The 22,720-nt window shown below is 42.2% G+C and overlaps 1 protein-coding gene across 1 annotated transcript in view; it reads right to left on the reverse strand.

Moving 5' to 3' along the window:
* SLCO5A1 (solute carrier organic anion transporter family member 5A1) overlaps positions 1–22,720 on the reverse strand; it is an 86,524-nt gene that overhangs the window by 10,297 nt on the left and 53,507 nt on the right. Inside the window, exons 5-7 of the mRNA XM_068396079.1 lie at positions 20,161–20,359; positions 5,758–5,917; positions 1,891–2,132 (exon numbers count right to left, since the gene is read on the reverse strand). Of these exons, the coding sequence (XP_068252180.1) occupies positions 1,891–2,132; positions 5,758–5,917; positions 20,161–20,359 (601 nt within the window). The remainder of the gene's footprint in view (positions 1–1,890; positions 2,133–5,757; positions 5,918–20,160; positions 20,360–22,720) is intronic.

The raw sequence follows: 22,720 nt of genomic DNA on the forward strand, positions 1-22,720 counted from the left end.
ATCATAACAGTGCTGTGCAGAGTGTAGCTGAGCTAAGGCTGCATGAGCAACTGGAAGTGCCCACTCCCGAGCACTTGGCTTCACAGTCCTAAGTGATCCTTCCACCGATTTTGTAGATTTTTTGAAGAGCAAACTGGAAGACAAATTCCACAACATGGCACGGCACAGACCTCCATGTGTGAGCAGCAGGCTCCTGCGTAAACTTCAGCCACTTGAGCTGAGACAATGACAGCAGGAGAGTGCTCATCCTTGCTGGGGATGAGACACAGATGCCTGCCAGAGGGTTTCAGAGCTGTGTTCACAGCTGAGCCTAAGGAGAGCAAAGTTAAGTCCTCATCTGCCTCATGTTTTCTAAGGCTCCATGAGCTATTACAAAGATTTGCCATTATTATTTTTATAGACGTCTAACTGTGAGCAGCAGCAGAACATCAGTAGTCTCAGAATATCACAGTGAAGACAGAAAGACAACACGACCAGGAGAAAATCCCACTAGGTTGGGAGCACAATTCTCGCAGAAAGAAAAGGCCTGAGCCTGGTTTAAAAAAGGTCAATTTGGAGAGAGATTTTACACAAAAACAGGTCAAAAGGTGTCTCTATGTTAGCAATTAATGCAGCTCAAGAGAAGCAGATTCATACAGCTAAACAGCTCATGCTGAGGACCTGACCCCTACACCACAAGCATTTCAGGTTTTGTAGGGTCCCAGGGACTGAATGCCTGTTTGCACCTGGATCATTTTGAGTGTGCTTCTGAAGAGCATCTCAAACACTGGAACAGGGTTCCTAGAGAGTTGGTCGATGCCCCATGCCTGTCAGTGTTTGGACAATACCTTTAATAACAGGCTTTCATTTTTGGTCAGCCCTGAAGCGGTCAGGCAGTTGGATTAGATGATCATTGTTGGCCCCTTCCAATTGAACTATTCTAGCCTAGTCTAGTCTAGTCTATTTTTGCTATCTTCCAGCTCATCTCCTTCTGAAAGCAACTTACTTCTTGAACTCTGAGAGCTCTTCAGCTTCAGATTCCAAACTGAATAGACATCTTTAAACCATTCCCTTTTGTCCTTCTGTTACCAGTAGAACTAATACCTATGGGTGTCCTTTGTTAATCCTAGTAAATAGTTATTTCATTTTCCTCTAATGCTTCCTCCTCCTCTTTAACAACAGCAACATATATCATACAAATGCAAATTTATTCTAGCAGTAGACCATATTTTCTGGTTTTTCACCTCACTTTTCTTTAAAAATCAGACTAAGGTTTGCTTACAGAAGCTGTATTTTAAATCGACAAAGATGTTACAGGGAGCGATAATGTTTATCAGACCAGATGGCAGAGGTGGGAAAAGACAATCCAAAAACCTGAACACTTTTTTTCAAATGGACAAATAAATGACACTACCTTTCCCTACAAAGACTGTGTTGTTCTCTGTCCTTAAATGACCACAGTGACAACACTACTACAGTAGAAATCCTTGTGAAGAAAAAAAGGAAAGATTCAAAAACAGGCATGTGGCAGGAATGAACAATTTTAAGAAAGAGAAAAGGATAGTTTTAAATGTTAACTTTTTTTCATTTGCATTTGAAAATCCAAACCATTGCTCTAAGAAGGCTGAAAATTTCTTCAGGAGTAATCATTTTCTTACATGATGCTTTTACTTGTTCTCTCTTTGTAGCACCTGGAAATTGCTGGGCACTTCATGTTTCCTAAAGTGGCTTACCATGTTACACATTCTAAATACAAGCAAGTTCCACCCTATCCATGTCAGCCCTACTCTATTCACTTTTTAGGGATACATAAGCTTGAAGGAGTTTGGCTGCATCGCCCCAGCCTCTTCTGACACAAGGCACTGGTGATAGCGGGCACAGCAAAAATACTTAAAAAAACTGAGTTCTCACCTGAGTGTCACTATGATTGCTGATGGCTGGGCACATGCTGTTATAAGCGTAACGATGAAGAGAAATATCAGGAAGGGGATAAGCGTGTTGCAGGTTCGATCGCACTTCCCAGAAACAGCGTAGCCGTTCTCATTCAGGTAGGTTTTGACAATAACCAGCCGGAGCTGACTGCGCTGGCCCACCGTCGGCGGAGTGATCACCTGGCGACTCTGGACACAGGCACATTCTGTGTAATTTCTTACCTGGGGAGTGTGAAAAAGAACATTTCCACATGAAAAACCTGTGTGAGAAAGACATTGCGCAGAGACATGGTATGACAGTCCCATGGTACTTCTCAACCAGGAATCTTCTGCCTCTAGCATCATTACCCCAAGTACAAGCAAAGTTACCACTCCAAGTATTTTTAAAGCTGGCCAGGACTCTCCATGATGAGATTGCCTTTCCATTGTTTTATTTAGGCTGAGTTTAAAAAGAATTCTGTAACATTTTTGGAAAAATCTGCATGAAATCATGCCTGACAGGGAGGCTGGAGAAAAAGATTGTTTCTATTGTATTACAAAAACTGTGAGGAAACACTCTTTAAGCAGCACTGACAATGCCATATTCTGGAATTTGGCAGGCTGTTGACTTTCATATTCAGGGGTGTCTTCTGCCATCTCAATGGAAGTCTACTCAGATTCGGCTAAAGAGCAACAAGCTGCACTTCATGCTTGGAGCCCAAGACCTTCCAGCTGGATGTGGGTGTGTAGGTGGGATGTGGACAGGAGCAAAACCAGAGAATAAGGGGAAAGCAGAGACTTAAACAGTGAGACTGGAGGACTTGAGGGATTCCTGAATGGACAAAGTGGCTGAAATTAGGATGAAGAGACTGAATAAAGAAGTGGCATTTCATAGGCAAAGGGGACCATGATTTGAGCAAGGTGAGGAAGAGCTGGATCAGAAATAGCCCCGTCACATCTATTCTGCTACTGTTGTCAACTAATCTAATGACACAGGGGTGTGCAGCAGATTAGAATACTCTGACACTAGAGAAGAAACAGGTCAGGATCAATGTGATGTTACAGGAAGGAGTTTTTGGTTTCAATGTTTGCATTCACAAAACCTAGGACCACACATGCACAGAAGGTACAAGACCATCTTAAGGCTGCAAATTTAAGCACTTGGACATCAGGAAATATCCAAATTATGGTTGCTTGTCAACTTTAATGTATACCTTTCTATGTGTTCATGCTATGACATAGCCTCACATTTTTTTCCAATGGAATTTAGCTGCGCATCTTAATAACACATCAATTTATCCAGTATTTTACCTCCCATTTTCAAAATGTGGCTCCAGGTACTTTTTTCCTCACACTAAACATATTCCACTACAAAGACAGAATGACTTGTATTTCATATGGATTTTTCTATCATCACACTCACCATTATAGCTTAACTCTTTCAAAAAGGAGTACTTTATCTTCAAAACAGTTATGAGATGAGGCACTGATATTATCTCTATTTTGTAGCTAAGTAACTGAAACAGATCAAAAGTTTCAAAAATGTAGGTGACTAATTTGAGACAATTGGGTTCCTTTTTTCGGAACATTTTCCATTATATACAATTTAATATATTCTAAATGTAACTTTTCATGCCTTCAGATACAGATTTAGGCACTCAGTGCTTCTACAAATGGCATTTCTGGTTATTGCTCATGTCCATCATCCAGAATACAAAGAATACAAGATTAATGACCAACTGGGAGAAGTTTTGTTTAAGTGACTTTCCCAACATTGCTTAGGAATGAAGGCAATGACAGAATCCAGTTTCCCAAGGCAGCATTCCACTGCCTAATATCACATGAGTATCTGCTTTCTTCCTACAGTCCCTCACCTTAATCTCCTTATCGCTTCCAAGTGCAAATGCCAAATAGGCATCCTAAGAAAGCAGTCCTCTTTAATACACAATCTTGGTTCATCACTAGAGAAACCAAGTCTGTGTACTAAATGAGACAGGCATGACACAACAGAAATGCTACAGTATAGGAATATATATATAAAACAGGTATGAACTGTACACCGGCATCTTTTTCTTCTACTTTCAATTTTTAAATGGCTACTTTTGAAAGCACTGTATGTTCTAAACTTAAATCCAAATGTTACAGCTTAGCAACATTTTGTGTGCTATACAGTGGCACAAGCTTACATTTGTTGTTTTTAGAAGTACCCTACATAAAGCATTATTTAATGAAGAAATGAATTTTCCTACCAATGTCAGCCCTATTCTTTTCAGCATTAGCTACCAAGTTAAAACTTCAGGCCATCAAGGATCTTTTCTTAAATTGTAACAGGATATAGTATGTTTCAAAATCTGTAGTGAAGAGCACATACTCCCAAAGTATCTCTCTACTAAACGAAATAATAGTGCCAGTTTGATGTCAGGTGAAATGTAGCAAAGATCAAACCTATGTGTCAATCCAGCAAAGTACAAATAGATTTATACAGACACTGCAAGTTAACCACAGGCTCACATCACAGGCTTTTCCAGTTGGGCCAAAGCAATTTTCTACTGAAAAACAGCAAGATACTCTGAAAAAAAAACTCTATAAAGGAAACTAATCTGTTCTCAGTGTCATCTATGTATGAACCTGCATTTTCAGAGCATTATCCAGTCACCCTGAGAAAGCACAGTGCTGCACCGAACACCCTCCTGCTTCACAGGCTGGCTGAGCACTGCAAATCAGGAGACTGATACATTATAAATAAGCTTTCTGGAAAGCACAATCAAGTCCTGAGAAAATCAATGTTTACATTATTCCTGTCTTCCTTAATTATCCTTTTTTAAAGGACAGTTCTGTAACAGAAGAATTTAAGAGTTTGTTTTTTGTATGAAACAAGCACAGCTCTAATGCCCTGTTGATATTTAGGTCTGATTCTACTTTTCAACTGTTTTCTTGTGCCCAGTCCTGGAAACTGCCAAACTTCCATGGTGTAATTTTATCAACAGGATGCCCTTCCCCAGTCCAGCATACCTGGAAGACTGGGCTGTAACAGGCAAAGTATTTCCAAGAAAGAAAGTGGATTATTAATATCCTTTAAGTTCTGGTTACTTGAGTTCAATGACAGTCACTTCATTTAGCCTGGAAGAGGTTTAAAGAAAGGCTATAAGAATGGCCAAACTATTTTACAAGAGCAGAATACACAGGCAGTCTTTACCTAGCCGTACAAACAAAAGACCTATCAATACACTGGTGCAGGTGCAACAGCTACTTATGCAAAATGACAAGGCTGGCACAAACACCAAAGACTTTAAACAGGCCATAACTAAATTTAAACAGCAGTTTAAAACACTTCCAACTACCTGAAGAGTTAAGTTCTTCCTTCCATTCAGAGAGGGAGGTGAAAAAAACACCAAAACTGCTCTAGGAGTAACACTGATGAGCTTGCAGAATGACAGCATGACCTGGCTGCCTATGTTAGCAGAAAGCTGAATTAGATGACACTGATTCAAGGTCCCCTCTCCAAGTCCTGCAGGAACAGCAAACATGCAGGCCACTGCCATCGGGGACTTCAGAGTCTGTACTGGAAACACCAACCCTCCCTACCCTGTGGCACTTCACACTCACTCGGCTGGAGGATTCACTTGGTACAGATGAACTTGTGCCTCGAATTTGTACATAACTGAAAGGAAGCGGGGTGGGCCCATGCAAAAGTAGTGTTACCAGCCTTGCAAAACATGGAGAGACTCGTGCAAAAGTCAGCTGCAGAGCAACTTCTCTGAAGCTTAGAGGGGGGATGCTTGCTCTAGAAACAGAGCAGTCTTCGATCTGCGTCAGTCCCAAGGGGCTACTCGCGGGTTGTATATAGGTGGGTGGGTGAAGCACTTACCCCTGTGCTATGGTTTCCACCATTGATGCAGCCAGCTAGGCAAGGATTAAAATATGTTATTCCATCTGATCCACAGACAGGCTCGTACTCATGAATTTTACATCCACAGTTAACATTACAGCTCCCAGTCAGATTCCTGTGGGCCATGGCAAGAGTGGGACTGAAGAAAGGAAAAAGAACATGTAGTAGAGCAAGCACAGATATCCTGCTGTTCAGAGGGAGAAAACATCCTGCTCATTAACTCTGGAACTGAGAGTTGATTATCTGAGAAAGACTGCATTAACTCTAGGTTAAGTACCTGATTTAAACAATATAGAACACCCAAGGCAACCCTGACATCAACTAAACACACAATACAAAAACAATACCAAAGTTTAAAACTTGTATCTTATTTGCCCAGGTAACAGTTGTATTTTTCCCCTGGTTTTTTTTTCCTTTAAGAGTTAAGACACCACTATTTTATACGTCTATCCTAAGCTGCAGCAATTTGTTGTTGATTAGTAGTGAAGGGCTCAGTGATGAGATGTAAGCGCTATGTGAGCTAATAGGCATCTCTTCCCCCATACCAACAACTGTTCAGAAAACTTAATGCTTGTATTATTTATATGTATATCTGAAATCTACTGGAAGCTCTCCAGATCTGGAGGGGTGCTGCGCTTTTACTAAATGTCTGTAAAAGAACTGCTACTCCGCTTCCCTGGGCCATTCCCCAACATCTTGCCAAAGCCCAACTTTCTAGGTCCTCCCCAGAAGGGTCTGACCACATGCTCAGCAGGAACTAAAGGGAATTTCAAAGCTGAAGGACATGCACACACCAAAAAGCAGGCTCTTCACTATCTATCAGGGCTGCTCCAAACAGGAGGTTGAACAGATCTCAACTGCCACAGCAGGGAACTGCATCAACTCTTCACTGGCAAGCTCCACGCCAGCCTGGGCATGTCCTCACCACGAGGTGAATGCGCAAAGGGACTCCAACCAAGGCAGCAGCTCATGGCACTCATGTCTGCTCAGTGGCTCATGTAACAAGGCACAAACGAAGCACTGCACTGGGACAGCTACAAGTCTCTCCTGATGCAGCCTCTCCTCCAGCTAACACTTCTGCATGGCATGTCTGGGCCCTGTCTGGAGAGAACAGGTCATTCAGAAGCAGTTTTGGTTCCCCCAAACGGTGCTGCCCTGGGTGCTGGGAGTCCCAAAGCAAGACAAACTCCTAAGAACCAATATCTGATATCCTGAGCTGCCAAGGGGCAGCCAGTACGAACCACTGAATGCCAGTGTGCAACTCATGGTTGGAACTGAGATTTTATAAACATATAATCCCACTGTGGCTCTATTTTACCATATCAGTTGTACCATTGCAGCTCAATCCAGAAATGACAAAGGCCTTAGTACTAGCAGTGTACGTATCTGTAAGATCACAGGCTGTTCATCAGAAGATGATAGGGGAAAAAAAACCCACTGATCAAATGGTGCTTTTTGCTACCAGTAGAAAGAAACCAACTCTGGTTACAACTGACCGCCGGCTGTCACCATGACAAGTTTTGACTCAGGTTGACCAAGTCACACAGTCACCAAATTAACCAACTCCTGTCTTATGTACCATATCACTTCAGCCTTGCCCACAACAACCCTCAGGTCACTTAAAAATGCCCAGCTTCAAGCACAAGCCCTGGAGGAGACACCCAGCTACTCCCTGAAGGAAAGCCCAAGGTGACACTGGACTTTAAACATTCCTGGGTAGGGTAAGGGCTTGGAGTACAAAACAAAGGAGGAAAAACGTTAGCAGGCACAAAGGCAACCTCACTGAAAGAAAAGAATAGTAAAAACCCCTACATAACTGTATATACAAATTCTGATTATAGAGAAACAGAGAGAGTTAAAATGAAAGAGTTAGAGAAAATGGATACTACTTTGTTCCCAAATTAAAAACAGACTGGCATTAACTGGACCCAGTGTATATAGAGCTAACATCAGAGGATGTAAGGTGTCAATCTCTATTAACTAGAAGCTCCTCATTAACGAGGAAGTAGTTGATGATCATATTATATTTTTCTGACAAATAACTGGTCTGAAAAGCCATTTACTTTTAATGGGTATATTTTCTTGAAAACCTCAGAGTAGTTTATAAAGAGTTACCATACTACCTTTGGCCCTTTCAGTTACTGGGATTGCTCAGATAAGTTTTGTAGCATTGCTTTTTTTCCTTGGCTGGCTAAAGACTAATTGAAAACTTATTTTTATATGTGTACATTTTCTATGAAAATCTTAGAAACACATGAAAGTGGCTGTTGAGACCATGGTTGCCTCTTCACCAATATCCTGTTTCTAATAGTAGCCCCAAGAAAAGCAAGAACAGAGCAAGTAAATTCCCCCAGAAAAATATTCTCTTGCCCTCTAATGAGTCTCAGCCCAAAATATTTTCTGAGTCTGATGTGTTTTTTTAGTTAACAAACCCTATTTTTTTTCCCCTGTACTTTTCCCATTGAGATTAAATTTTTTGCATCTACAATATCCAACATCAAGGATTATTCCACAGTCCTCAGTCTGTTACATGAGCTGTTGTTTGTTTTGAATCTGGCTCTTACTAGATTTACCTGACAGCCCCGACTTCTATTACTTTGCTTCTAAACTCTGAACACATGAATGCTCCTGAAAAAATAAACTTAAGGTATTCCTGTGGCCAACATGAAAATATTTGCAAGCTCTACTGAAATCTTATAGTTACAATTAAATAAACCACATCTAATATTAACTAATCTAATTTAATCACATCTAGTATTACCTGAAGGCATTATGCCAGAAGGTACCTGGAGGTATAGGCATGAAGTATTACCTTTTGTCCATGCTACTACTGAACATGTTAGCTCAGGTACCAAAACAAAAATAACTGTTCTGCTTAGATATATATGCAGACACACCTTGAAATGTAAGTTATTTTCTGCTGTCATTACGCAGCCAAATTATAACAAGCATGAACATTTAAACAGCCCATATTACATTTATACCTACTTTTACTACACTTGCCATGCTCTCTGTCTTGTTACAGGTTGCTAAATTAATTTAATAAGTGGAAAAGCAAGAGTTTGCAGTGTGGTTTATTGCCGGTTCAATTTTCTGCATCTCATTTGGAATTTCATCTAGTTTAAAATACTGCCAGCAACATGAATAATGCATTAAGCCGATGAAAAAATTACCTGAATGACCTTATTCATACCAATCTATTTCCAAGTGATAGGGTTGGCTGAGGCTAGGGAGCCTAGCTCTTATTTCCTAAATACCTTTCTGTCTAAAGAAATCACGGTTCCTGAATTCTGCACCCGCACTCCCTCTTCACTGAATAAGGCTATTCCAAACCACTGAAAACTGAAAAAGCAGCTGATATCAACGTTTTCACCTGAAGATTCTCTTGTTACTTAGGAAAACCCCCATTTTATTATGTTTGCAAGCACCGCAATCTATCATTTCCTGGGATGCTTAAATGGCTTTCTTTTTCTGGGGTTTACTCTTAAATGGAAGTCTTACTTTCTGTCACAGCTGCACTCTAGGCTGGTAAATGCTATTTTGTGTCTGAAGGTATCCAAATGCTAGGCACTGCAATATTCAGTATTGCGATACACAAGTTTGTCTGAAGATAGAGGGACAGTTTCAAACCACACGCTTTATGGGTTGTAATTTGCAATACCTAAACATTTTCAGTCCTTCCAGGTGCCAAAGTCAGAAAGGCAGGTTCTGTAAGGAATAAAGACAGCTGGCACCTCTAAGATCTCCAAAAACTCAGAACATGGAAGTGAGGGCCTGACCTCCCTCCAATGACTTTCTGGTTGGCACTGTGGCCAGGAAACGTGAGATGGGAGCCGAGAGTGATGGCAAGACCAGATCAGAATTGGGTCTGGAGACAATGATCACAATGATCAGTCCAGTGATCACACAGCAAGTCCAGGAGAAACGAGGGGCAGGTCCTCGCCTCCAGCTTTCTTCACAACAGCTCTTACCAGTGACGGAGCTGACCCTGGCCTCAGCCAGCTGAACTCCTTAACTCAGGTGACCAAGCTCCTAGAAGCGGGGGCACGCGCTCTGCACCCTGACACTGTATAGGAATTCTGGTGCCCACTCCAGACAGCTCAGTGAGTTCCTATGCACGGAGCAAAAAGCTGCCCCTTTGTGCTGATAGCCTTCTCCAGAAACACCATACTTCATGGATTTATAACAGATCTCTTCTGAAGTGGAGGAGGAGGCTTCCTCTTCTCCATTGGCTCTGCAGTTGCCTGAGGTGGAAACACTGGGGTTCCAGGTCCTCCACAACCTGAGGGGGTTCAAACCTACATCTCCTTGATGGTGTTCTTATCAGCAAGCTCCAGAATGGTGCTTTCCATCCTTCCTGCTGAAGCTGAATGTTCATGTCGCCTCATCAATGACTCTTTACTGCCTAATCTATAAGCAAAACCTGGAGCAGGGACCAGGACCAAAGCCATTTCTTCCACGGGAAATCTCCTTTCAGAAGGTTTTAAAGTTAGGTTCCTTTTTTGCTTATTCTTTTTTTCTTCTTCTGTATCTCTATCTGTTCCTCATTTTTTCACCTTTCTCTTTCCTTGTACCAACCATCCATTTGTACAGTGATTGTGGTGCTCTCAGGGACACCAGGAGTTGAGGGTCAGATTCTCTCTGACTAAATTGCTGGGTAGAGGCTACCACACATAAGGTGAGCAACTCACCTCCTTTTGTAGCAAACAATTTCCTGACTTCCTAGCAAAAACACACTATCGGGCAGTTCTTCTCCACAGTAACTGTTAAACATAGCGGCCAATGCTAATAAAGTGTGTATCAGTGGGAAACACACATACAACCCTTGTGGATTTGGACATACTTCAAATGCTTTCTTCTTATCTTTGAGTCACAGCAGCTTCAACACCTGCACCTACCTGGCTCCCTAAAAGCACACAAGAGTCTATGCTTGGTCACTTGGAGAACTCTGGCCAAAATACAAACAATTGCTTATTTAACTTCAGTAGTCCTTGAGAATGGGTAATCTGCACTAATCCCTGAAATTGAAGAGTCCAAAATATGCTTAATCTGGGTTTTGGAAAGAATTCACGTATTTCAAACATGTCCCAAAGTCACTCTTCAGTCAATGCATTTTTCTACCTTCTCCACAGTGGCCACAATGGCAGGAGACCTAGTTTAGCTCAGAAGAAAGGGCCATGCAGTCTGTCATCAGCATGGTTTTGTGACTCTTTATAGCAAGGGTGCATGGTAGCTGAACAGTGAAGAAAGGTGGTGCTTTGAGAACGCACTTCTGAATATTTTTTTTTCTCGTGGGTTTTATTACAGTGGTACCAGAACCCCTTGGTATGTCATTAGCATAGTTTGAAAGGTTACTTTGAATACTCCATGTGCCACCTTTCACCAGTGTTTCACAGATTACAGTCACTCTGGCCTCAATCCACAGAGGGGCACAGCTTCTGGATCCTATCCCAAGAGGCTGGATCTGCCTAGCTCCATGACACAAGACCATCCCTCCTTCCTCTTCCTGGATGATACTTTTAAACTAGCTGACATTTTTTTCACAAATGGAAGCGTAGTGTCCTCCATTGCATCGTTTATCCAGTAGTTCACTGATTAGGTATGGAAACTCAGCTTCCAAAGAATATTGAAGCAATCTACGTAAGGCTGAATGTGACAAAGAGGAGAGGCTGCAGGATCGAAATTTAAAGGCCTTTTCCAGAGGCTAGAATATATGTATGAAAATCCCCAACTCCAGGAGAAGAATGTGCCCTTTGCCTTCTCACGCCTGAGTGGTAAGCGGAGCTGCAGGTGCTATGCTGACACTGCCTGTGGTCTGCGTGCAGTCCAATCCAGAAGACCTGAATTCTGAAAACAAATGCCAGTTTGAACCCTGCAGAATCCACAAAACCAGATAGATTTTAAACATGAACGAAGTACTGAGCTCTGTTGGGGCACGAGTATTTGTACATGCGCTGTAAGCAAAAATCTTGCCTTGGGAATGTTGGTATGCACAACCTCGCCACAGTGGGCACTGCAGGGTAATACTGAATTAACTGTGCTGCCTTGTTTGCCCTGCTCTCAGTATTGCTCAATGGTGCCACAGAGAGGCCACTGCTGTTTAAAACTAGCTCAAGTATCTCTGCTCTAATCTGATCAGTAGATATCCAGGGAACTTTAGCACCTCCTCAGCCAGGCAGGAGCTGAACAGGAATCTGGATTGGGTTTGTGACTGCATCCCCAAGATCCTGTACACATGCTCAGAGACTGCCATGGTTGCAGACCCCCATGAGGACTGCTGTTTGCTTGCCTTCACATCTGTAATGCATGGGCAAGACCACTGTAAAGGTAAACATCAGACTTACTGCATCCCAGCTACCCCATGGACCACAAGGGATGTTCTTCTGCTCCCACCTTCTACATCTGAATAGGTCAGAGACTCGGCTCAGGAGCCCCTCTACACACAGTGACTGTCACCCGTGTCATCCGTCACCTCACCTCCTGTCATTAGTGACACTAAGCAGTACGACTGCTGCTTAGTGGCTTCCACTTGACTTATTTTTAACGTATTTATACACCACTATTTGCTTTTGCTAAATATGCTTGTCTTTCCAGCTGGGCACTTTTGCAGCCGATCAAATGTTACTAAGTAGCTCTGAAATATTTATTGACTGTCTACTGATCACACAAATCACCATCACAAATTTAGCTCTTGGAGTTACTTTACACTTTATGGTCTAGTTGGATGTTAACCAAAGCCTTTCTGAGTGTTTTCTTTCTTGCGCCATAAACAAACAAAGCACAGTTTTAGAAACAAGTTGCAGCTTGAGCAGGAAATTAAATATCCAGGACTGATACTGGCTCTGTCACCTTCTCAGCTGTCAGCTGAAACTTGTCTTATTAGATCACGCTGGATTCCAAAAAGCAATATGCCGCAACAGGTCACATAGCAACAGGCAGACTTTTCCAGTAATGTCTCAACAGAACCTTTTCTCCGATGGAAAACACTAAATCATCAAAACATTCCTCAGGAACATATCAATTTCAGCAGCAAGGTGACAGAAGTTTTTCACACCAAGAAGAGAGGCTGCGTTTTTGGCGTTTCGCAAGCTCCTCAGCAGCCTGCTGAGCTGGATGTCCCAGATGCCTGAATACTTGGGGTAAGCAGGGGCTCCCCAGCCTGCCTGGGAGACCCCCATGCCCACATCCTGGCTGCCAGCAGGGCTCTGCCACCCTGCACACGGACAGGACTGGGGACAGCCCAGGCTGCAGGGAAAGGCACAGGTCGGGTTCCCTTCTCCAACCTCAGGTGGGCCCTGTGAAACTTCTGTGTTCTTCTGACCTCTACCCCTCCACCATGTAAAACCCTTCTCAGCAGCAGACGGGTCATGTTGTTCCAGAGGCAAGAGCGCCCGCTCCCTGGCTTGCTCCGCTTACGTAGCTATCTCGCTTCAGCTGCACTGCTGAACATTACCATGACACAGCGGTTAGGAAATCAGCTTAAAAATAAAGGTGAATGAAATCAGGCATGCAAGAAATGAGAAGCATGAAACTGGAAACTCAACTGAGACCACTGTGATAATTTGATCTCAAATGCATTTTTTTGTTTGCTCCGAAAGAAGCCTTAAGTTTACAGATATGAAAAGCAAATATGCTCAAATTAATAACAAGCTACTGCAAGCTGTGTCTCTCCAGCTTTCATCACCTTTTGTACCTCAGCAAATCACTCTAAGGTTTCCATCATTTATTAGCAGTCCTGGCTAACTGGGGAGGTTCCAGGTGACTGGAAATTAGCAAATGTGATGCCCATCTGCAAGAAGGGCCGGAAGGAGGATCCGGGGAACTACAGACCTGTCAGTCTGACCTCAGTGCCAGGGAAGGTTATGGAGCAGATCATCTTGAGTGCAATCACGGGGCACATACAAGACAACCAGGCGATCAGGCCCAGTCAGCACAAGTTTACAAAAGGCAGGTCCTGCTTGAGTAACCTGATCTCTTTCTATGACAAGATGACCTGCTTACAGGATGAGGGAAAGGCTGTGGATGTTGTGTATCTGGACTTTAGTAAAGCCTTTGACACAGTCTCCCACAGCATCTCCTGGAGAAACTGGCTGCTCATGGCTTGGATGGGCATAAGCTTCTCTGGCTAAAAAACTGGCTGGATGGCCGGGCCCAAAGAGTTGTGATGAATGGAGTTAAATCCAGTTGGCGGCCAGTCACAAGTGGTGTTCCCCAGGGCTCAGTATTGGGGCCAGTTCTGTTCAATATCTTTATCAATGATCTGGACGAGGGGATCAAGTGCACCCTCAGTAAGTTCGCAGAGGACACCAAGTTGGGCCAGAGTGTTGATCTGCTTGAGGGTAGGAAGGGCCTGCAGAGAGATCTGGACAGGCTGGATCGATGGGCCGAGGCCAACTGTATGAGGTTCAACAAGGCCAAGTGTCAGGTCCTGCACTAACCCCACGCAACGCTACAGGTTTGGGGAAGAGTGGCTGGAAAGCTGCCTGGTGGAAAAGGACCTGGGGGTGTTGATCGATAGCCAGCTGAATATGAGCTGGCAGTGTGCCCAGGTGGCCAAGAAGGCCAAGAGCATCCTGGCTTCTATCAGAAATGGTGTGGCCAGCAGGACTAGGGAAGTGATCGCCCCCCTGTACTGGGCACTGGTGAGGCCACACCTCAAATACTGTGTTCAGTTTTGGGTCCCTCACTACAAGAAAGACATTGAGGTGCTGGAAAGAGTCCAAAGAAGGACAATGAAACTGGTGAAGGGTCTGGAGAACGAGTCTTAAGAGGAGTAGCTGAGGGAATTGGGCTTGTTTAGTCTGGAGAAAAGAAGGCTCAGGGGAGACCTTATCACTCTCTACAATTACCTGAAAGGAGGTTGTAGCAAGGTGGGTGTTAAGTCTCTTCTCCCAAGTAACAAGCGATAAGACAAGAGGAAATGGCCTCAAGTTGTGCCAGGGGAGGTTTAGATTGGATATCAGGAAAAATTTCTTCACTGAAAGGGTTATCAAGCAGTGGAATAGGCTGCCCAGGGAAGTGGTGGAGTCACCATCCCTGGAGGTATTTAAAAGATAAGTAGATGTGGTGCTTAGGGATATGGTTTAGGGGTGGACTTGGCAGTGCTGGGTTAACGGTTGGACTTGATGATCTTAAAGGCCCTTTCCAACCAAACAATTCTATGATTCTATGATTCTAAGGTTTATTTGGGCGATTTTTTTGTTGTTTACAGCAAATGTTTTGAATGCAAAGAGATTTTTTTTTCATCCTTTCAAGAACAAGCGATACACAAATTCATCTATCTCTGTTTCCAAAAGCTCATTATCAGACAGCTGTAAGAGGTTCACGCTTTCATCTTTATAACCTTCATTGTTCAATCGTTGTTCACTCCTCTTTCAATGATGGGAAACGAAAGAAAGATGAAGTCATTCAGATGCCGAGGACATGAAATCTCTACTGACATATATCTATGTAACCCCATTTTCATCATATGTGATCTACCATATAGCTCATATTATAACAGATTTCTATGAACACTTCTCCCAGGAGCGGATCATTTTTTCTTGAAGGTACATATTTTTCCAGCAATAAGTGGAACTAAAGTACTCTGCTAATCCTGCCTTCTGACACTGGGAGGTTGCCTGCTCTCCAAAAAGGAAAACAGAGTATTGATCCCTGAATTACTGCACAGCACATCACAGATTTACCTGCATCAGTCAGAAAGAGCAGGCTCTTACTGAAATTGCACCGAAGCCAGTAAATCCTGCTCGTGAGCTGGCATGTGGGAAAAGAAGATTAGTTTCAATGCACTCACTGCTTGAGACACATGGGACAGCTGAGAAACAGCTGCCTGGCTTGTTTCAGCGGGTGCAGACACTGTCAACTCACAGCACTGCTCCACCTGAGCTGCCAAGGAACCGTCACGCACGACCGCACCACGAGAAACCAGCCTCAGACGACAGCATTTCCTCAACTAGTCTTTTGATTCCAAACAATGACCTTTCATTAATAAGATTCAACTGCAAGTTTGCTAAACATATGTGCTGGGACAAAACCCAGAATCCCATCTGACAAATTGCATTTGTTCACTTCTCAGGGAGACTGTTCTGTGTCTCCATGACACGATGCTGGTAAAGCTAATAAAGAGGAGACCTTTATTAGATGTGACTAACAATAAAAGGGACTCTAGTTCCTAACATTTTTTTTTCTAGATCTTGTTCTCCTCTCCAACTATTACTCTGTGTAAGGTTTGTGGTATAGGAGTAAGAAAAGGGAAAGTATAAGATGAGATTTGTTGCCTGGAGTTTTTAGATCTGTGACCTGTTATTTCAGATACCCAGGCTTGGACTGAAACTTCATTGTGCTGGCAGTCAATGCACACATACTGGAAAAAAAAGGTGGACCCTCTTCCCATGAGGCTACAATCTAAATGAAATGCAGTTTAAAGAAACAACAGTGCCTGACTATATTTTGGTAACATCTAAACAAAGAATTGGTTTGCACATGGTTTTATTCATATTTATTGAGATCGCTGTAGTAACCTACAGGACCAAGGAAATACGAAGGAAAGGAGATAACCTCTCACCGCATAATTTCTATAATCTTAATACTGAGCTATATGATAAAAAGGATTATATTAATCTGATAGCAATATTTTTGGTTTGGTATTGAAGGACATTCTGGATGGCAGAGATCTGCAGTCTCCTTGTTGGCAAGCAGCTGGAATGGCAGCAATGATGCAATTTTTGTGTAGCTGTCAAACAAGGGACCCTCTCACTGTGTTAGCTGGATTCCTTCTTTGTTGTTATTGTTTTAATCCAATTAGTCACTGCCTTCAAGTTAAGGGATCCAACTGGCTCATTGGACTGAAAGAGACACAAGAATAACAGAAACCCAAACTGGTGGTACAAGAGGAAGAACAGAATTTTTTTTTTATGTGAAGTGCCTCAGTAAGTCAACTGCATGCTTTAACTAAACCTTAATTGCACCAAAACAGTAGAAGGCAATCAAAAGGGTCTGTTTTGATTCATTACATACCAGAAATGTGAGAGATGGAACAGAACTTAATCCAGGAATCTGTCACTATGAGTAAGCTCCCCATGGAGCCTGTTATAGTTGCCTTATACCACAAAACATGGAAAAGATAGGTCTAGAAACAACTAAAGCACCTGATATCTGATATTTCCTTTTTATGCAGCACTGGTGAGGCCACACTCGCAGTGCTGGGTCCAGTTCTGGGCTCCCCAGTAAAAGAGAGACATGGACGTACTGGAGAGAATCCAGCAAAGGGCCCCTAAGGTGCTGAAGGGACTGGAGCATCTCTCCTCTGAGGAAAGGCTGAGAGAGCTGGGACCGTTCAGCCTGGAGAAGAGAAGGTACAGGGGGGATCTTATCAATGTCTATAAATACCTGAAGGGAAGGTACAAAGAGGACAGAGCCAGGCTCTTTTCAGTAGTGCCCAGTGACAGGACCAGAAGCAATGGGCACACACCGAAACACAGAAGGTTCCCTCTGAACATCAGGAAACACTTTTTCACTGTGAGGGTGACCAAGCACTGGCACAGGTTGCCCAGAGAGGCTGTGGAGTCTCCCTCCTTGGAGATTTTCAAAAGCTGTCTGGACAAGGATACAATTCACTGATTCAGGATTTCCCATTCCAGTGCTGGTTATGGTGCAAGAGAAGGGATGCCATATCATGGTTTGACATGTGTTCAAATATCAAACATGCCTTCAGAGACAAGGCTGGGGCACGGAAGAACAAGTTCTAAAATGCTGAGATATATAATACAGAGGTGCCCTTGACCTTCCTGATAACAGAACTGATGATGACACACAACAACGGCAAAACTGCTTGTGTCCAACATAAACCAGAAGAAAATCCTTGCAAATGTATTCTAATTTGTGCATACCTCCAGGTCCAATACACTTCCTCACAGCTGGTACAGTTAGAAAAACACTGAGTTATGAAACATACTGAATTATGAAATACCATTGCCTACTTTGCTGAGTACTGCTATGCACATACTTCTATCTTAACTAAAACCCAGCTTATCCTTCTTCTCTGTACTGGTTTATGGATCCGTTCACCAAAGGGAAAAAACCTACTTTTTAAATGTAAAACAAAGGAACAGCAGAATCAAACATGTTTGTCCAGAGAAGATTCTCCTGCAGGGTATGTCTACACTGCCCAGTGCAGCTGAGATCTCTGGGCTGCTGCCAGCGCAGGTACCTCAGCCATCAGAACCGGCATAGCCATGTTAAGGTAGAGCATCATGCAAGACATTTACTCTGAACCAAGTAGCTGTACGGCTTCTCCTATTTGATCTAGCCTGTTGAACTGGCTTTGATGTCCACATGCTGCACTACACTGGAACTAGAGAATGAAGTATGTGTTTTATTAAATCTCAAAATGAAAGCATGCTTTTTTTGTTACATGAACAATAACATTCTTTGATGTCTGAGTTAAAGAGTTGCCTACGAAGTACATTATTTGAAGCTATCAAATGATTACCATGAGGATTAAGAGAATGTTTATCATGTCAGATATTCAAGATGAATTCATGCATAGTGGTGCTTCGTTATTATCATTCTGATAATAAATTTGGATTTGATCTCTGCATTTAAAAAATCATATGGGGCTGGGGCTGCAAACTACTGAACCATGTTTTATAACATGCTGGTAATTCTCAATTTCTGATGACATTACACTCTAAGCATACTGATTTTTATACTGATTTCAAAGATTTGATACACCTCAACACTTCTGAGAATTTTGCCATTACCATCTCTCACCTCTTTTCTCAATAAGAACAATTAGATGAAGATGGTAAAGAAGTAACGCTATGCAGACTTTCAGAACAGCTGTGAACAGATGCCTGTTTCAATTCATGCTATGTATTTACCACAAATGTTATTACTTACTGCAAAAAAATAATTAGATACTCTTACAATTCCAGTGTAAAGGTTGTGTTACACAGCAATAGTTTGCCTTGTCTTCAATTTAGAAATATATTTAAATTAAATAGCACTTTTTCACAAACAGAAAACTACAGCCTTCTCATTAGCCAGGCAGGGACATTTTGACTTGCCACACAGTTCAATTAATTGCTATCTGAAATTTATGTTTTAATTCCTAATAATCTTCATTTCTTCATCTATGCCCACAGGCTGTCACAAACATCAATAGAAGGTAGACAATCAAAGCCCCTTCCACCCTCTTCCCATCCCTGTTCTCTCCTTCTTCAGCCCACTACGCTCAGACAAGGATATATCACTATGCTACTCCACTCTACAGTCAGCCCCTCAGCACCAAGCTTTAACTCTAGGTATTAAGAATACAAAGGAGGAAAACAGCTTTCCATTAGCTCATGACTTTCAGTTGCTGGTTCTCCTTGCCCTAGGATTAGGGTTTGACAGCAATGTAGTAACACCCAGCAACATGCAGTACAAAATATTCTCTGTGTAAACAGTGCCCATTTTCTTCCTCTCTTGCTTCCCATTTTTCCTCTTTGTTTTTCACTTGGCTTGCTCACTGCCCCACTGTAGTTCTTTTTTTCCCCATTTTATCATCTCTTTTCCTGCTCCGCAATTCTTCTACACTGTCTTCCAAACCCCAAAATAAGAAAGAAAATAAAAGCTCATGATCAGGCTTCTGAGGAATTACCTTCCACGGAAACACCCTCTCACAACTTTTATCACACTGTCTTCCTTCCAAATATCCCTCATTTTTCTAAAATGCTCTTCCATGCATTTCTTAATGTCACAGCCTAAATCCCTCGCTCCCAATACCTTCGTACATCCACACCTTCTTTTTCATGATAGCCTTCTTCATTCTCAATATACCTTTAATGGTTATGATCTAGTCCCTGTCTTGATGATGATCCAGCAAGCACTGGAGGGCATTCATACAGCTAGGAAGGGGTTCAGAAGCAGTGTACACCACTAATGCCGATTGCACATGCTCAAGTGACTCCTCTCAAATAGGGACTGTAGACCTAAGACACTATTATGGTGATAATAAACAACCCTATTCAGAAATAATCTTTATAATCCCTTTAGTATTTTCACAATTTTCATCAGCAGAAAACATTTTGAAACACCAACTAAACTCTGAACAATCTACAGAGGGTACTATTGTTATTTTCCTGTAAAAATCACTGAAGTCCATTCTAACGCATTTTCCCATCCCTCGAAAAGGTGAGTTATTACATAAGCTTCATTAAAAACTAGATGCAAAACCAAAGGGCCACATAGTAACAGCGTGTGTTTATATCATAATACTCACTGAATTCTCATTTGAACACGTGGCTTCTTCAATACATCAGCCATCAGCATTTTTTACATTTCTTTATCAGGCATATTGGAAAAAGCTGTTTTTGCCTCAGATGATTCCAAGATACTTACCCAGTCGTGTAAGGTATATTTATTCCCCCTAGATTAATGCTTTCACATCCAACAATGAAGAGAGTTGAAAAGCAGAGCAGAGACACACCACTGCAGATCATAGCCAACTTTGCAGACTCTCTCGCACCAAGTTTCAGTTTTTTTATAATGTAGCCGCCTAGGACAATACCAACGCCAGCACTTGGGACAATAATCACACCTGCCAGGAAGATAATCAGGCAACATTAAAACAGGACCTATAGAAATGACATAGAACATAAATATTGGCTTCATTCCCTAATTAGATGACTACAAATGCTGCACTAAGATCTCCATTGTCTGATTCTCTGCTAGCAAACTGAGTCAGACTTTTCAAATCTCTGGAGTGTTGTCAAAGAATTAATAAAAGCCTCCTTATGATATTACCAGCAGCCAAAGTGCTATAAGAGACCTATTGTGCTTACAAGCAGAAACATTGCTTTGTATTTATTTTAGAATGGGGAGAAGAGATACACATTGCTCCAGTTTAATTACTGAAAATTTGAAGAAATCCAGATTTGGACACAAACCTTCCTCTTCCTACTCTCATGGTTAATTCCAGTGAAGCACAAGTGCTAACCTCAGGCAGGACCCCAGAAGCCTTCCCACCTGGTAGTGCATGCGTAAGCCTGGCTGCAAATTCTGCCTTCTGGATACTCTACTCAAGCTGAACAGCACTTTCCTACATCAGCAGCCTCATTCATCTCAGCACAGCCATGTGCAAACTGATCAAACATAATTAAAGAAATTAAGATACTAGAATTAGTATTAGGGTAAGTTTAAGACACAAAAGATATGCCTATGAAATTTCTGTTGCTCTGCTGCTGCTGTTACAAGGTGGCAGCTCAGCAACATGTCACCGGGCTGTCCTCACTTCCCAGGGCCTGAGGTGGTGCTGTCTGCGAATGCCTTGCACTTCTTAGCTTCCCTTGGCTTTTGCTTCTCACTGACATGTGAGAATATCTTTAAATAAGGTCTTTGCTAATAAAGATGCATGCCACATAAATATGAAATTTGAACAACTTTTGGCAGCTGCATCGAGGGAGGAGCTGAAATTTATAATCCATATTCTTAAAGATGTTGGTCTTCTTTTTAAAGAAGCTGGTAAGACTATCACTTTCAAGTATCTTTAATACTATTGCAAAGCATTCTCTTTCTCTGCTAATTTGTCTAAAGGTGAAGGGGTCATTATATTTAAAAATAAGAGGTAAAAATAGTTGCCACTTTGATTATACTGCCATCACCAATGGCATTATAAAATAAAATGTCATTTCATGAGGAAGATTCTTAATAATAACCCTTCACAGACTCAAAACCAGTCTTTCTCATAAAAGCAGAATTTAAATGTGTAAGTCCTTCTAGGAGAATTAAATGATTTTCACAAAGTTCAAAGCTGTTATCTCTCTCGAGCTGTTCTATCTCTCACTTTCAATGACTGAATATGAGCGAGGGAAATAAATAATGCAAATCCTTTCACTTCCACTGAAAATGTTCTCTCTGGGTAAAAATGGTAACTCAGCCACCTGAGTCTACCAGGCATGCCCTGCTCTATGAAATCTGTGTCAGAGAAGCCCACATCCACATCGAAGGCAGAATGGGATCACTTGCAATGCCTTCTAAAACACCCCTGTCAGGTGAATCAAATTCCATGGACCAAATCTGTGGCTACATCAGTTATATGAACTACGGCTCTAGCCCAAGGTAAGGGCTTACTGACAATAAATTAACCTCAGTATTTTATTGTTCTTCCTTCCACCTTATAGCTTAGCTTTGAGTTCTTAACTTCTTTTGGACCTTTTCTTTCTTGTCCTCTTGAGGGCATGGATACTGGAAAAGTCACTAGAACTGAGCACCTGTGTGTCTATGTCTAGTACCTTCTCAAAACTGAGCACGTAAATATTTCACGAGGCATTAGGTTAGTGGTTCTTCCAGTAGTGAGTTATACTGCGCTGCTGTTTTTGTCCATCCTCTGCCACACCATGAAGATCAGAACATTAAAACTGAGAAGAACAGGAGCAAACTGCCTGCCAAGGCTCGCTCTCATTTAGGAGGATGGAAAGGTAAAGGCAAGCCTACACAGAAGAAGTATAAGGACAAATTCCTCCCTGCAAAGTGAATCTGCAGATGGAAAAGAGCTCCCTCTGCAAGAAACTGGAAGGACAGGAGCAGATTTCGCTGTTTGTGGTGAAGGCAGCAGAAAGAAGCGCTCACTCCCTCCGACGTGTCAGGAAGCCTGACAGATTCTTTTGCCCTAAGTACAAGCTCTTCATCCTTATGCCCCTCTCTTTCCACAGGGGATGTGAAATCAGAAGGGATGTACTGTCAAAGAAATGCAGCTACTACAGTGCACTTCCAGGCGAGCTTCTAGGGCAAAGCAAAGCATGTACATCTAATCAGGACATGCATTCTTCTTTTTCAAAGGCATTTAGAGGAATAAAGCTTAAGATCTGATACTCAGCTCTTGCGCTGCACTTTCCTTCATTTTATAACAACAGTTTGGCTTACAGGAATTGTCCATGTGCCAAATACACTCCTGGGCACA

This window comes from Nyctibius grandis, chromosome 3, assembly GCF_013368605.1.
Source record: "Nyctibius grandis isolate bNycGra1 chromosome 3, bNycGra1.pri, whole genome shotgun sequence".
Lineage (NCBI taxonomy): Eukaryota > Metazoa > Chordata > Aves > Nyctibiiformes > Nyctibiidae > Nyctibius > Nyctibius grandis.